This window comes from Polistes dominula, unplaced genomic scaffold (assembly GCF_049000335.1).
Source record: "Polistes dominula isolate Pdom_NZ unplaced genomic scaffold, Pdom_raw_medaka contig_24, whole genome shotgun sequence".
NCBI lineage: Eukaryota > Metazoa > Arthropoda > Insecta > Hymenoptera > Vespidae > Polistes > Polistes dominula.
The window spans coordinates 7565407-7579817 of record NW_028301150.1 but is presented as its reverse complement, the minus strand read 5'-3'; the positions used below and the strand labels follow the sequence as shown (position 1 = coordinate 7579817).

Sequence of the window (14411 nt, the reverse complement as noted above, 5' to 3'; positions counted from 1 at the left end):
GTATGTACGTTCTTACATTGAAAATGATATTTTAAAATGATAAAAAAAATAGTAAACTATATACTTTCGATTTCGTGAAATTTCTTATACTTTACATTACATATTATTTAATGCAATTATTGATGCATTTATTATATTTTTAAAAGTAAATTGCTGGCAGGAAAAGATGGCGCTACACGACACATTTAACTAGGGATCCTGTAGGATCCCTAGATTAAGTTTGGAATACTTCTAGTTTTTATTGTGATATTTATGTTTAATTATTTTTTTTTTTTTAGTAGTTTTCTATAAATGTAAGTTTAATTTACTCATTTAATAGTTACAAGTATAAATGTACAAACCTAACCTATAACTTATCGTTTTTTTACAGACTTATTGCCTTTTATCAAATCAAACTTAATTGAATCTTTCTTATTGAATTTATAATAATTTTTTCGTGTAACCTATTCTATTTTAATATAAATTTTTAATTATCATTAAATATAGTTCATTTTTTTCTGTATTTAATGCAATTCATTATTTCATAATTATTTCAATGTTTGAATATTTCGCGCGCAATCACGTGACTACACAAGTTCCTGTCCCCCAGCAATCTACATGGCGCGTCCCTCCTATAGGGTCTCTACATTTAACTAAACGTGCTTTTTTCATGTATTTCATGTCATATTACACTTTTTCTATTTCGATTTTAAAAATTTTTAATTTTTTTATCTTCTCTTAAAATCAAATTTCAATGAAAGATAATAATTTCGAATTATCTCTTTCTATGTTGAAGAATATAAACAATATACGACGTGCAAAAACAAATGATACATTTATTAACTTGGACTTATCAAATAGGTTATGTCACTAGTTCTTAATGATAATTTTAATATAATTTAGATCTTTAACAAGATTAATATCAAACGTCGAAAAATAGAAGAATAACAAAATTAAATATTACTTGAATATATTTATATTTATATAAAAGAAATGGATGAGTTATTAGTTTCCGAAGATGAATTGTTACAGAAACATAAACGAGAACGTAAAGAATTACAAGGTAGTTTTTAGTAATTTAATACTCTTTCATTAACATTAATTTACTATTGCCTTCACGTTGCAAGAAAAATATATCAATATTTTATATGATTATATTTCTCTTAAAATTAATTAAACAAAAACTGTAACACATAAACATTGTGTTTATTATATTTATTGCAGCACAAATACAAGTACTGAAGAAATCAATCTGTAAGGGTGATAAAAAAAAGAAAAAAGAAGTTGCTGATGAAATAGCACGCAAGGAAGAAGATTTAGAAAAGAAACAAGACGAGGAATTAGCCAGATGGAAAATATTCCAAGTAACGTTGAATGATACCGACGCAGAGAATTTAAAAGAAACGTCTGATAAAAATAACGACGTAAAATCTAAAGAATCAGAAAAAGTACAACAGAGAGTTTCTAAAGCTCAACGAAGAAGATGTAAAAAAGAGAACGCAGAGAGAGAACGTAATCAAAGAATTATAGAACAGGAAGCATTTAACATCTATGGAAAGAGAAATGTTGAGATACAATCAATTAAAAAAATTCTTTATGAACGTGATTTAATGTTATATGAAATTCCAAGTGATGGTCATTGGTACGTTGAACAATAATTTGTATGTTTTTGTAACAAAAACTATCATTTGTTTTTTTGTTTTAGTTTATATAATGCGGTTGCACATCAACTTAAAATGATTGGAGAAATTCCATTGAGTCTAAACGATTTAAGAATGAAAACTGCCATATATTTAAGACAAAATAGAGATGATTTCCTTCCATTTATTTCTAATCCAGATTCTGACCAGTTATTGTCTCCTGAGCAGTATGAAAAATATTGTAACGACATTGCTGAAACTTGCGCTTGGGGTGGTGCAATTGAGGTAAATCTTGTAATAAGTTTTTTGTAAAAAATATCGTACTTATATTTTTGTATATAAATATAACATTTGTAATTATTTTAAATGTGTCTAATGCAGTTGCAAGTATTGTCGCGTATTTTGGAACGTCAAATTGAGGTCATCCAAGCGACAGGTACTCCCTACATTGTCGGAGATGAATTCAGTAAGAGAAAAAGAATAATATTAACTTATCATCGTTACATGTATGAATTAGGTGCTCATTATAATTCAGTTACTAAATTTCTCAAAGCAGATGAAAGCTGATCGTACATTTTATTATACTAAAAGAACGTTCATTTTAAAATGCAGCCGTGGACTTATTCTATAACGTAAAAAATAATTCTGATTTAATTTTATGTACATCAGATTTATTAAATACGTTTAAATCAATAAGTACATACACTGAAATAATAGCATCTGGTATCAAATTTTTTCAAATCGTGTGAATACTATCGTTAGACTGGTATTTTATAGATTTAATGTAGCAATCAAAATAATTCTGGTTGTCAATTTTTTATTATTTCATTATTATTATTATTATTATTATTATTATTATTATTATTATTATTATTATTATTATTATTATTATTTGAGAATTATACAAAACAAACAAAATTAATTAATAATAATGAATTAATCAACTAGTTTTTTATTTTGCTTATACAACCATTAAAAAACAAACTTGTTTTACGTTAAATAAAATTATAGTATTTACTGATTTGATAAAATTTAGATATTAAGAATACTTCAAAAAATATAAATCAAAGAATTATTGCAATTTACAAAAGAACAATTATGGTGTTGTAGAAATATTATTACTTAAATGCAGTATACATATCAACGGTGTTCTAAACTAGGTATTTATTATTCTTCATATGTATTAGAAATATTCAAATATTTCGCATAAAAGTTCATGTACTAAAAAAAGAATTAACTCTTTGACCAAATTATTCGTATTCAGAACATTTTAGAAAGAGGATAGATTTATATAAAATCTGCAATAATACATATAAAAATATAGAAGTGATATATTATCAATAGGATAACAAAAAGACAACAATGCCAACATGGGAGGACGTATTTCGTTGAGTATATAATTAATATTTTTTATAAAATACAGTAAATCAGCGAAAAATCTTTGTCAATTTTTACTTCCATACTTTATATTCAATTTACTTTTACACAATTTTTTATTGTGTAAATTTCGTATTGATTAATAACAATACGAATGTACTGCCAATTATTGAATATATCTTGCAGTCTAGTACTTGACTTTTACAATAATGATTTTATATTTACGATTTGGTGAATCGTTCTCTTTTAAAAATCTTAGGATTTAAGTCAAAATCAAATGTATATTGTCTCTTTTTCTCTCACTTCCTCTATTTCTATCTCTCTCTCTGCCATAGAATGCATATATTATATAAATAATAGATAATATGATCATACTTAGTATATTATTGAAATCTTGTAAATATCGATGTATGTATCAGCGTGTGTTTTCATGTGAAATAAATAATATACAAGATGTGGATGATTATCGGCCCTTATGACGACATTAATTTATTTAATTAGAGTAATAATAATAACTTTAATATTTTATTAGATCTTCCGTATGTTAGTATAAAATATAAGCTTTACCATTATTTTTTCACACTGTTCTTTAACATTGTCATCGGATGTATTTTCAGTAGATTTATTTTTATTTGGTTCATCCGGCTTCATGGCTGGAAACAGTAATACCTCCTAAAAAATATATATGTTAATAATAAAAAAATCCTAAAAATATAATGTTAATATTCAATTCAAATTCAATCATGTAGCGATTTATATTACTTTAACTGAGATTATATCATACAAATACTTACTTTAATATTATTCGTATTTGTCAAAAACATGCAAAGCCGATCTATACCCATTCCCCAACCAGCGGTTGGAGGTAATCCGTATTCTAAGGCAGTGCAGAAATTCTCGTCTACCATTTGTGCTTCGTCGTCTCCAGCCGCTTTATCTTTCGCTTGCTGTTCGAATCTGTAAAAAATTAAACAACCAGAAAATTCAATACAAGTACTTTAATTAAAAAGAAAGAAAAGAAAAAAATAAATACCTTTCTTTTTGTACTACAGGATCATTTAATTCTGTATATGCATTACAGACTTCCTTCTTCATAATAAATAACTCAAATCGTTCTGTAAGACCAGCATCAGAACGGTGCCATTTAGCTAAAGGAGACATTATTTGCGGATGATCTATTATGTAAGTGGGATTTATACATTTTTCTTCTATAAATTCACCGACGAGCTGCCAATATTAGAAATATTACAATTAAATAAAACATTTGCTATATGTAAATTGATATTTTTTTATAACAATAAAAATGCATACTTTATCTAATAACCTGGCAGTTGTTTTTGGAGGAGGACACTCGATCTCGTATTTAGCGCAAAGATTCTTAAGCATTTCATTAGCTTCCTGTGTATCAAGTTTGTCAGCATCCGGTAATTTAACATTCAAAACTTCCTCTAAAGTTTTCATCATAGATATCCGTTTAAATGGTGGTGTAAAATCTATTTCTACAACTTCACCATCAGGTCCATTTGGACAGTATGGTATTTTGTAACTACCGTGAATAGTTTTCACCATTCCAGAAATCATATCTTCCGTAATATGCATGAGATCGTTATAGTCAGCATAAGCCATATAAAATTCACACGTTGTAAATTCAGGATTATGAGTCAGGTCAATGCCTTCGTTTCGAAACTGTCTACCAATTTCATATACTCTATCTATACCGCCAACAACCAGAGTCTATATTATAATAATAATATATAAAAGTTTATTTATTTATAACCATGTAAAAATTGTACCTAAAAGTATGTTAGTATCGTACCTTGAGATAAAGTTCCGGAGCTATTCGCATATACAAATCCATGTTTAATTCGTTATGATGAGTAACAAAAGGTTTGGCTGTAGCACCACCAGCTATCATACTCATCATAGGAGTTTCAACTTCTAAGAAGCCTAATTCGTTCAAAAATTCACGCACATATGCAATGATTTTTGATCTAGTGTAAAATATTTGCCGTACTTTGTCGTTTAATATAAGATCTAAATAACGTTGACGGAACCTTGTTTCCTAATAACGTTCAAGTTTATTATTAGTGTGTTATTTAAGTATTTACTAGTATTTCAAAATATTTACCTTATCCTTTAATCCAAAATGAAGATGTGGCAACATATGCAAACAAGGAGTAAGCAGAGTAATACTTTTAGGCATGATAGAAAATTCTCCTTTTTTGGTTTTACCAGGATTTCCAGTAACACCGATGATGTCCCCTCTCCTAATTTTAGACGTGTCCTTGATAAATTTATCTTCCCCTTCATAATGTCTAGCATTTGCCATTACTTGTATTTTAACACCTTCTCCTCTCAAATCATAGAAAATAAGTTTTGCACCAGACTCTCGTATTGCGTGCACACGACCAGCAACGCTATAAATTTTATTCTCAAGGATTTCTCCTTCCTTAATAACCGAACTATACTTGTCAATAAAATTTTCTAATGAAATGGATACATTAAATTTATGCGGATAAGGATTTTCATTAGCAACTTTGAGTTGTTCTACCGCTTGAGTTCTCAGCTTGAAATATTCCTACGAATTAAAATCAAATATGAAATAAATGCGAAAATAAAGATACATTTAGTATATCAGCGCATTAGGAAATATTATTTACATTTGGACTGATTTCTTCTTCCTTAGCAGCCCTTTTCTCTGGAGTTTTAACAGAGTTCTTTTTAGTTTGTGCATTTTGTACTTCTTTAGCTGTTCTTTGTACTTCCTTAACTGCCTTTTCATTCAATTTTTGTTCCGCCTTAAGACGCATCTTTAATTCCCTAAAAGTAATGCATAAAGCGATGTATATAAAATTAATTGTTCCTTTGTATTATTACGAGGAAGAATTATTCATAAAAATTACACACGTTGTAAAAAATTGTCTTGAAATAGTTCGATACAATTTTTGTTCTATTTGATTGATATGCAATTTAGTGAATATTTTAACAGATTGATCAATGCAAGTTAAAATTTTAGTTAGATTAGTTAACATAATTACTAAATTATCACTATACGTCTTCTTATCTTACATATACATGTGCATCTACAATAAAAACATTGGATTTTAAATTTTTCATGAAGTTAAAACTACTTTTTATGAGGAAAAATAGCATATCAAACTAGCCAACTGTTCATAAAGCAACGTGGCCGGTCTATGCAAACGACCGATCACTAACACATTAAAATCAAACAACATTAACGAACAAGACTAAGTAATATTACATATTTTAATGAAACCTTTATTAAAAAATACGCAAAAGAATATTAAAACGATTATTAATTAATTTACTTACTTCTTGGTTAACTTTTCTTCCGTTACATCAGCCATCGTAAAAAGTCTTTCCTACAATATTTCCAAATAGATGTTGGCGGAACTGAATATTTGTACATCACTTTTGTCTTTTTATAAGATCTATTTAAAATATAATTGAATAGGATTTTTAAATATTCGTTAAATAAATATAATAAATCAAACGACAGTTATTTCATATATTTATATAAATTACACGAATATTACATTTTATATTCGATTAGTTAAATCGATTATTTTTAAGAAAATTTTAATTTACGCGCCGTTTATTCAATTTAGGATACCGCAGAATTTGTTGTCATGACAGTCAATTTTGTTGATAATTGACCTGTAAAAAGGAATTAATTATTAAGAATAATGGATAGTTATTTTGGATACAAAGAATTACAAGCATTGCAAAATTTATTAAATCCTTCGAAAGAAGATTCGGATTTCGAAGAATTGTATCAAAATGACGTTAAAAGAAAAGGTGAATTATTATTGTTACAACAATGAATTCATTATATAAACATGTATAAATATAAAAGAAAAATTTTAATCAAAGTGTTTTATATAAATTAACATTTTTTTAACAATATTTATATTAAATAATTATTTTTGTCCTTTTAAGATCTGAATGTTTAATTCATTATATTTTACATGTGCTGGTAACTATGATGAGGGATTAATTAAAGGAATCTTTTTAATTGATATTTTATTATTTATTTTATATAATAGAAATAATTTTAATGTAAAATAAATTATATAGAATCAATTTCATAAAATATTAAATTAATTACCGAGGCATAAATCAAAAAATGTTTCGCAATCATAGTTACCAATATCAGATAAAGAAATCAATCGTACCAATATATTTTGTAATAGAAGTAGTTTTGAATAATTAAAATTTCATCACATATCTTCTAACAATAAGATATTGATATTTTATTTATAATTAAAAAGATTTCATTACATTAATTGATTGCATTTTCAGGTCCAGGTGATATTAAAGTTCAAAAAGAAGTTCCTTTGGATTGTATAAAGCCGCATAATCCTATTAAAAAAAAAGATGATGATATTTGGCATTCTTCAGAAGTATCAGCTCATTCTAATTTAGAAATAAATGATCCAAGAAAAGTACCGGAATATGAAATCAAATTTAAGCAATCAGTGAAGACCGAAGATATTTTTTTAAATGTTCGTTTATTAATACGCTATTTCATTTTGTAGAAAAAATATTTTTGATAACATTGATAATATTAAATGTTGCGTTTTTTACTTAGATGGGTTTTAAAACAACAGGCACCGCATCTTGCGAGTGGATTACCGTTTTAATAAAACTCCCTCAAGAAGTTCAAGAAAAAATTGAATTATCCGTTGAACCAAATGTAATTGACGTGCGTAGTCCTAAGTGAGTAAATAATATCTTTTTTTTTTTAATTTTAATCAGAACTTTTCGAAATTTTCTGCTTAATGATTTCATATAGGGTCGCGACCTATATTATTTTGAGAAGCCCTGATTCAAACAATATATATTTATTCTTATTGGATTTAATAATTGTTATTGTATGTACTATATTTTTTAAAAAAACGATTCAAATATTTTAATTATTAATTATTAAGCAACGTTTTTACAGATACAAGTTACATCTTCCAACGCCTCATGAGGTGGATCCTAACGCATCACATGCGAAATGGCATAATAATGTCGATACATTAGAAATCACTTTGCGACTTATACGAGAATTAGATGGTATTAACTTTTAATAAATACGTCAAAGTAAAATATCTATATATATTTTTAATATAAACCAAATATTAGTGGAATATGATAGATAAGTGAAAAAGGAAGTAGACAAATTCAAGTTAACAAATAAGCGATATCGTATAATTTAGGAAATTGCAAATTGCATAATTATAACTGTAATGATAATCAAAGATGTCTTTGTACAAGTATTTTATTCTCTGGAATAAGAATTATGGCTATTGATGATACTTTTACAATGTAATCAATATTACAAAAAATCTTAAAAATAATAAGTTCATACAAAAAATTGTGTATTCTACTTTTTGTTCAATGGATATATTATATATTATAACGAAATTTAAATTTTCATATAAACAGATTATATATATAGCATTTGGTTATCATTTTTATCATACAAATTTTATACTGAAGAGAATCATCGATCTCAAAAAAAGAAATCAATGCTTACTTTTGTACAATTTATACAATTTATAAAGGCACTTGTGAGATAAGGTTTTATTCGTTCAATAACAGTCCATTGAGTTTACGTCTCCTTGTTTATGCATCGTCAAAATGTCATCCAAAATAGATTCCAAACTATTAGTGTATCCTTTTAACCATTGACTTTTTTCTTCTATATAAGTATCAATATCGGAATTAAATACAACATCTAAAAAGTCTTGCTTAGTTACACGGGAGATATACTTTAACATCTTCTTTTCTGTATTTTCGTTATCATTTTCTTGAGAATTATTACTATATACGTTAGCTAAGAGCTTCGCATCATTTGTATTTACAATTTCATCGATGATGTTATGAGAATTGCTAGGTTGTTTTTCCAATTGAACTGATGGCGCATCTTGTTGAACATGTTTGACATATGAATTATCTATAACAGCACTATCTTTTGGTGAGGATATTTCGAGTAATGAATCATTGATTTTATATTTTAATAAAAATGTTTTTAACTTGTTTATAATCATTGCTGAAGCTTTACAGACTTCAAAATCGCTATCGTCTTTTAAAGTGACCAACAAAACCTAAAAGGCAAATATACAAATTATATAATGCAAATTAATAAATAATAAAGCAAACACATACAAATATTTATTCTGCAACTACTTACACCCAAACAATTTTGTCTCGCAAGTTCATCCAGTGCTTTATTTAATCTACGTTTTATTTCGTTTTCATCCAACGCGACTATTTTTCTTTGCTCTTTAGAAAATGTTACATTTGGAAATGACCCATCTAACATCCCTTGATCGCTCAAATGAGATTTAATGAAATGTTTCCAAAATTCTAATGCACTTATTTTAACTTCCCAATGTAAATCAAAAATAGCTGCCACGGACATTACTTCTGATATACAACTAATAGTATTTTTTCCTGAAATATATAGAGAAAACATAATTATTATACATACTATTAAATATAAGAAGTTTAAAAAAAATTGACGAATTATATAGACTTACAACCATTTTCTATAAATGTATAATTCTTTCATTAAAATTACGGCTTCTCTTCGAACTATACCTTCAGTTTCATTGTTATACAATTTTATAATTATATCCTATAAATGAAAAGAAAAAAAATAATTTTATATATATTCTTATACAATTATTATCAAAACTATTATTAAACTATTTCTATTGAACTAATTTACTAACAATATAAACATACGGGAAAATTAAAAAAAGATAATTTTTCATCCCACAATTTTTTTATACGAATGGTAGACGAAATAAAAATTAGAGCGGACGCTCGTACGTAGCTTTCTCCATCTGTCAATGCAATATCAATTGCCAATTCTACAAATTGATTAGAAAGTAAAAAATCTTGGAATGCTGGATATTCTGTAAATAATTATCGAGAAATTAATAATTAATAATTATATTCAATAATATTTTAATATATTCACAATTCTTACTATCTTCTGAAATAATTGCGATAGTGTTTAGTACTTCTAATACACTATCTCTAACTTCCCAATTAGGATCGTGTAATCTTTTATAAAATGTCGGACCGATTTCATTCATGTGACTATCCGAATCTACGAGCAATGCCAAATTTGGTGGCATAAAGTTTTGAATAGCCAGCTTACATACTTTTAATGCTTTCACACAAAGCTGTAAGAAAAATAAAATATTTAATATTATAGATTTAAAATTTATTAAGAGTAGAATAAAAATAAAAGATATAATTCATTAAATTTTCTTACCATAGGTAAAATACCTTGATGATTTAAAATACCTTGCGCAAGAGACAATAGACATATTGTTTCAACGCATTCTTGCCATTTCAATTTAAACTTTTCTGTTATAACAGCAAGACCATTAAGAAGTGATGCCAATAAAATAGGATTATCAACTATCGGATCACCTTCTAATATTGACTTATAAGTTATTTTTCTTGAATTGTCTGGGAGATTTGTTTTACTAGATTCCGAAGATGAACAAATTTTCATTCCATCTCGTACATTTGGTAGATAATTTTTTAAAATATGACACAACGTTTGAAATGTAATAACTGCTACATCCTGTATATAAAATAAGATTTCAGTTTAATTAGATTTTTGTTGAGTTTAATGTTATGAAAAATATTAATTTATAAAATACTTAGAATCTTACCCTGTCCATGATGTTTGTTATTTCTAAAAGTAAATCAATTGATATTTTACAAATATTTTCTAATGGTAAATCACTTTTCCAAATTACATCTCTAATGTTATACAATAATCTTTGCACTGGCATACACGTTACATCAAAAATTTTATTAATAAACATATCAAATAATTCATTCTGTATATGATCTTTTCTCACACATATACACAATGGTAGAATCTGCAAAAAAAATTGCATAAGAATGAGTTTTATATTTTTCTAAAAAATATTTCAATGTTTAATATTATTGTACCATTAGCACTATTGCTTGATGCTCAAATTTGTGTTGTTCTGGCAAGGTAAACTCACATAGCGTACGCAATTTTTTCCAATATATCATTAAAAATTTATTAGTTTTAATAAGTTCAACAATATATTTTTTGGATAGTAGCATCATTGATATATAGCATATACCATAGTTGAATTTTTGCCATACGTCATTGTCTATGGCCTTAGTATCACTTCTGATTCCACGTTTCAATTTTAAGAAAAGTAATAACAACAACAGTTTATGTACATGCTGAAGAAATCTAGTACCAATGCATGCTTCAAAAAGTGCTTTAACCCGCATTTCTAATTCGTAAAGTTCTTCGAAAAAGTCCGGTATGTTACTATCCATGCTTATGAACAGCGTGTTTTCAAAAATGCTGGTGATTAAACCTAAAGTATTACATAGAAATTCGTTTTCATCTAAGTAACTGTCTTCTAAAGTTTGATGTGTTTGAGAATTATAACTATTTTTTACTAATGGATCAGCTATAGCTGATATAATTTCCATACAAATAGGAATATTTTCTTGTTCGTGTAAGAGAAGAGTCCATAAAAATTTTTGACTCTCGTGGGTAATGTACATAGTATAATTTTTATGAGCACACTTTACGATATCTTTCCAGACACCTAAATATAAAAAAAATATATAATATACAAATAATTATCAAATAGTAACAACAACTTACCTGAATGAAGTACCCATTTTCTACCACTTTCATGTTTAATTAAATTCGATAACATTTGGGTATAAGCAATTATAACAGACGCAGATAAATGTTCATCGGAAGGTTGAATGATAGAGCAAAGTTTCTCATATACATTATAACGTTGCCATTGGTGAAAATCTAATTCATTGGAAGCAACTATTCCAACAAGTTTTAACGTAAATATTATTATGGGTCTAGACGGTTTGCTATTAGAATCCCATGTGTTTAATGCTTGCAAAACCCATTTATGAAGAACTTCATAATGTCGTTGATTTAGTGAAGCTGAAAGTATCACACACAATTTCATTTAATTATTATATAATATATACAACAATTAATAAAATTCTATAACAATATTTATTTATAATCTTACCTTGTTTATTTAGTAATTCTTCTATGTGAGTCAACAGAAGATCAAGATAAGTTACAGAAGTAATGTTATAGTTTGGTGAAAGAAAAATTTCCAAAACTTCCAATAACTTTTTATCAGTCTCAAATGATTCCATTTTATCTTTCTCAAACGATTCCATTTTATCTGATTCACTGCAATAAATTCTCTTTCTTTTGTAATCAGTTTATAAGCACGCACAAGACCTAAACATTTTATTATTATCACTATTAATTTTATAAAAAGAACTAAACATTTCTAAATAATAAATGATTGCATCGTCTCATGAGGCATTTGATTATATATCACACACACAATTAAGATTATTAAAAATTAAATGCAACGTTCAACAATTATCATCAGTTGATGTAATAAAAAAAAGAGAAATTAAGAAAATAAAAAATTGAAAAAAAAAGTAAAAAATGTAGTAAATAAAATGTATATTGATAATGCACGCTTGTTCACAATGTTAAATTTTCATTGTGTTTATCGTGTGTTGATTTTACTGTATCTATATGTGATTCATGTAGGTGTTAAAACATGAATCAAAATTAGGATAATAACGTATACATGCCAGTATAAATGTAGTATTACGTCTTATTTATAAAAATCTTTCTTCTCATTGGCCACGTTGCATCGATAATGTACGAAATGTTATGTAACGAATTATTATTGTACATAGAGAAACATTTATTAATAATTATTGATTTTGAAAGGGGTCGCTGTTATATTTAGGGATCTTAGGGATCCTATAGGAGGGATGCGCCATGTACATTGCTGGGGGACAGGAACTTGTGTAGTCACGTGATTGCGCGCGAAATATTCAAACATTGAAATAATTATGAAATAATGAATTGCATCAAATACAGAAAAAAATGAACTATATTTAATGATAATTAAAAATTTATATTAAAATAGAATAGGTTACACGAAAAAATTATTATAAATTCAATAAGAAAGATTCAATTAAGTTTGATTTGATAAAAGGCATTACAGTATTTTGAAATTTCAAAATAATTTGTAGGAATGTATACAATTTTGATAAATATAATTATCTACTATATATATTATATTAATAATAATAATAATAATAATAATAATAATAATAATAATAATAATAATAAGACAAATATATAAAACAATTAAAAAATAGATTTATTTTAACATATTTTTATTTCTCAATGTGGTACATGGTCATAGTTTTACTCGAACTGAGATTTGTTTGCTTAAAATTTTGTAAATTTTTGCGATTATACCTACGCGATGGTATAAGGTATTTACGGTCTTGCCTAGTTCTTGTTGAACTTTTGCAGTAATTAAGAATACACTGTCGAACCATGATTATTCATCACAAACAATAAGTCTGTAAACAAACGATAAGTTATAGGTTAGGTTTGTACATTTATACTTGTAACTATTAAATGAGTAAATTAAACTTACATTTATAGAAAACTACTAAAAAACAAAACAAAATAATTAAACATAAATATCACAATAAAAACTATAAGTATTCCAAACTTAAACTAACCACAGCCGTTAATACATACTAAAGATAAACATGGCTGCTCGATGCAACGGAAGCTGTCCCCCCCCCCCACATTTTCAGCCTTACAATCTACATGGCGCGTCCCTCCTATAGGGTCTCTATGGGATTCTATTGACGTGACAGAAAACCGTTGAGGATTGCCTCAGCGACAGTCAGTGATCCCATTCGTACGATAATTATCGTACGCGTACAATAATTTGAAGCATTGTACGATCGTAAATCCAACTTGTACGATAATTTACGATAATTCGATATGTAAATATAATTTTCAATTTTCGATGTTTCGATTTTGTTTTTGTTTCGATTGCAGCGCAGCGTTCGCTCAGCTATTTATGTGTCAAAAATTTCGAAGAGTTGTTATCTACTACTCGATTATTCGGTATGTGGTATTCGGATGGTCATATCATATATAGTCACATAGCAAAATAGCAAAAGGATCGAAAAAAGGACGGACGACAAGAACAAGACTAAAAAAAAAAGGTCATTAAGTCGCGAAAATATACTCTTTTATACTTTTTTTGTACTGTTGCATTAAAAAAAAATCAGGGAAATCTTTGTTGCCCTAGTCAAAAACTTTTTTTTTCTGTGCGTACGATAATTTTACTGAGAACCCGATAATTTTACGGCACTGTGTCGATCAACAAGCAAAAGTTTCTGGGATCACTGCTCAGCGATTGCGATTTGTAAAAGAAAACAATACATACATGCGGTTCATTTTTTTAACGGTGTTCAACATTTTTACGTTTTTCAAGAAATAAAAATAAT

The 14411-nt window shown here is 27.0% G+C and overlaps 4 protein-coding genes across 9 annotated transcripts; 2 read left to right on the top strand and 2 right to left on the bottom strand.

Moving 5' to 3' along the window:
- Positions 1 to 652: 652 nt before the first annotated feature.
- LOC107071932 (deubiquitinase OTUD6B) lies at positions 653 to 3450 on the top strand. The gene is made up of 4 exons (XM_015331389.2): positions 653 to 1042; positions 1204 to 1621; positions 1685 to 1904; positions 2001 to 3450. Exons 1-4 carry the CDS (start codon positions 973 to 975, stop codon positions 2184 to 2186), a joined length of 894 nt encoding a protein of 297 aa, XP_015186875.1. The 5' UTR covers positions 653 to 972; the 3' UTR covers positions 2187 to 3450.
- A 2-nt stretch (positions 3451 to 3452) lies between these two features.
- On the bottom strand, positions 3453 to 6471 carry LysRS (Lysyl-tRNA synthetase). 2 transcript variants are annotated; one of them, XM_015331436.2, is made up of 8 exons: positions 6330 to 6471; positions 5657 to 5816; positions 5125 to 5574; positions 4813 to 5058; positions 4308 to 4730; positions 4030 to 4223; positions 3791 to 3953; positions 3453 to 3668 (listed from the first exon to the last, which is right to left on the bottom strand). In XM_015331436.2, exons 1-8 carry the CDS (start codon positions 6362 to 6364, stop codon positions 3525 to 3527), a joined length of 1815 nt encoding a protein of 604 aa, XP_015186922.2. In that variant the 5' UTR covers positions 6365 to 6471; the 3' UTR covers positions 3453 to 3524. The 2 variants fall into 2 exon arrangements, with proteins under 2 accessions (XP_015186922.2, XP_015186921.2); XM_015331435.2 differs by lacking the exon at positions 6330 to 6471 and adding an exon at positions 5904 to 6199.
- Positions 6472 to 6620: 149 nt separating this feature from the next.
- Positions 6621 to 8119, top strand: Dnaaf6 (Dynein axonemal assembly factor 6). 2 transcript variants are annotated; one of them, XM_089177887.1, is made up of 4 exons: positions 6621 to 6815; positions 7320 to 7522; positions 7609 to 7736; positions 7813 to 7956. In XM_089177887.1, exons 1-4 carry the CDS (start codon positions 6704 to 6706, stop codon positions 7931 to 7933), a joined length of 564 nt encoding a protein of 187 aa, XP_089034013.1. In that variant the 5' UTR covers positions 6621 to 6703; the 3' UTR covers positions 7934 to 7956. The 2 variants fall into 2 exon arrangements, with proteins under 2 accessions (XP_089034013.1, XP_015186911.1); XM_015331425.2 differs by lacking the exon at positions 7813 to 7956 and adding an exon at positions 7963 to 8119 and having other exon boundaries at positions 6631 to 6815.
- Positions 8120 to 8267: 148 nt separating this feature from the next.
- Positions 8268 to 12847, bottom strand: LOC107071944 (integrator complex assembly factor Brat1). 4 transcript variants are annotated; one of them, XM_089177862.1, is made up of 11 exons: positions 12695 to 12847; positions 12086 to 12255; positions 11692 to 11994; positions 10989 to 11632; positions 10703 to 10915; positions 10294 to 10611; positions 10003 to 10201; positions 9756 to 9928; positions 9547 to 9645; positions 9199 to 9459; positions 8268 to 9112 (listed from the first exon to the last, which is right to left on the bottom strand). In XM_089177862.1, the coding sequence occupies exons 1-11, from the start codon at positions 12778 to 12780 to the stop codon at positions 8597 to 8599; spliced, it is 2982 nt and encodes a 993-aa protein (XP_089033988.1). In that variant the 5' UTR covers positions 12781 to 12847; the 3' UTR covers positions 8268 to 8596. The 4 variants fall into 4 exon arrangements, with proteins under 4 accessions (XP_089033988.1, XP_089033989.1, XP_089033991.1 ...); XM_089177863.1 differs by having other exon boundaries at positions 12086 to 12306; positions 12675 to 12833; XM_089177865.1 differs by having other exon boundaries at positions 12086 to 12306; positions 12695 to 12828.
- Positions 12848 to 14411: the final 1564 nt, after the last annotated feature.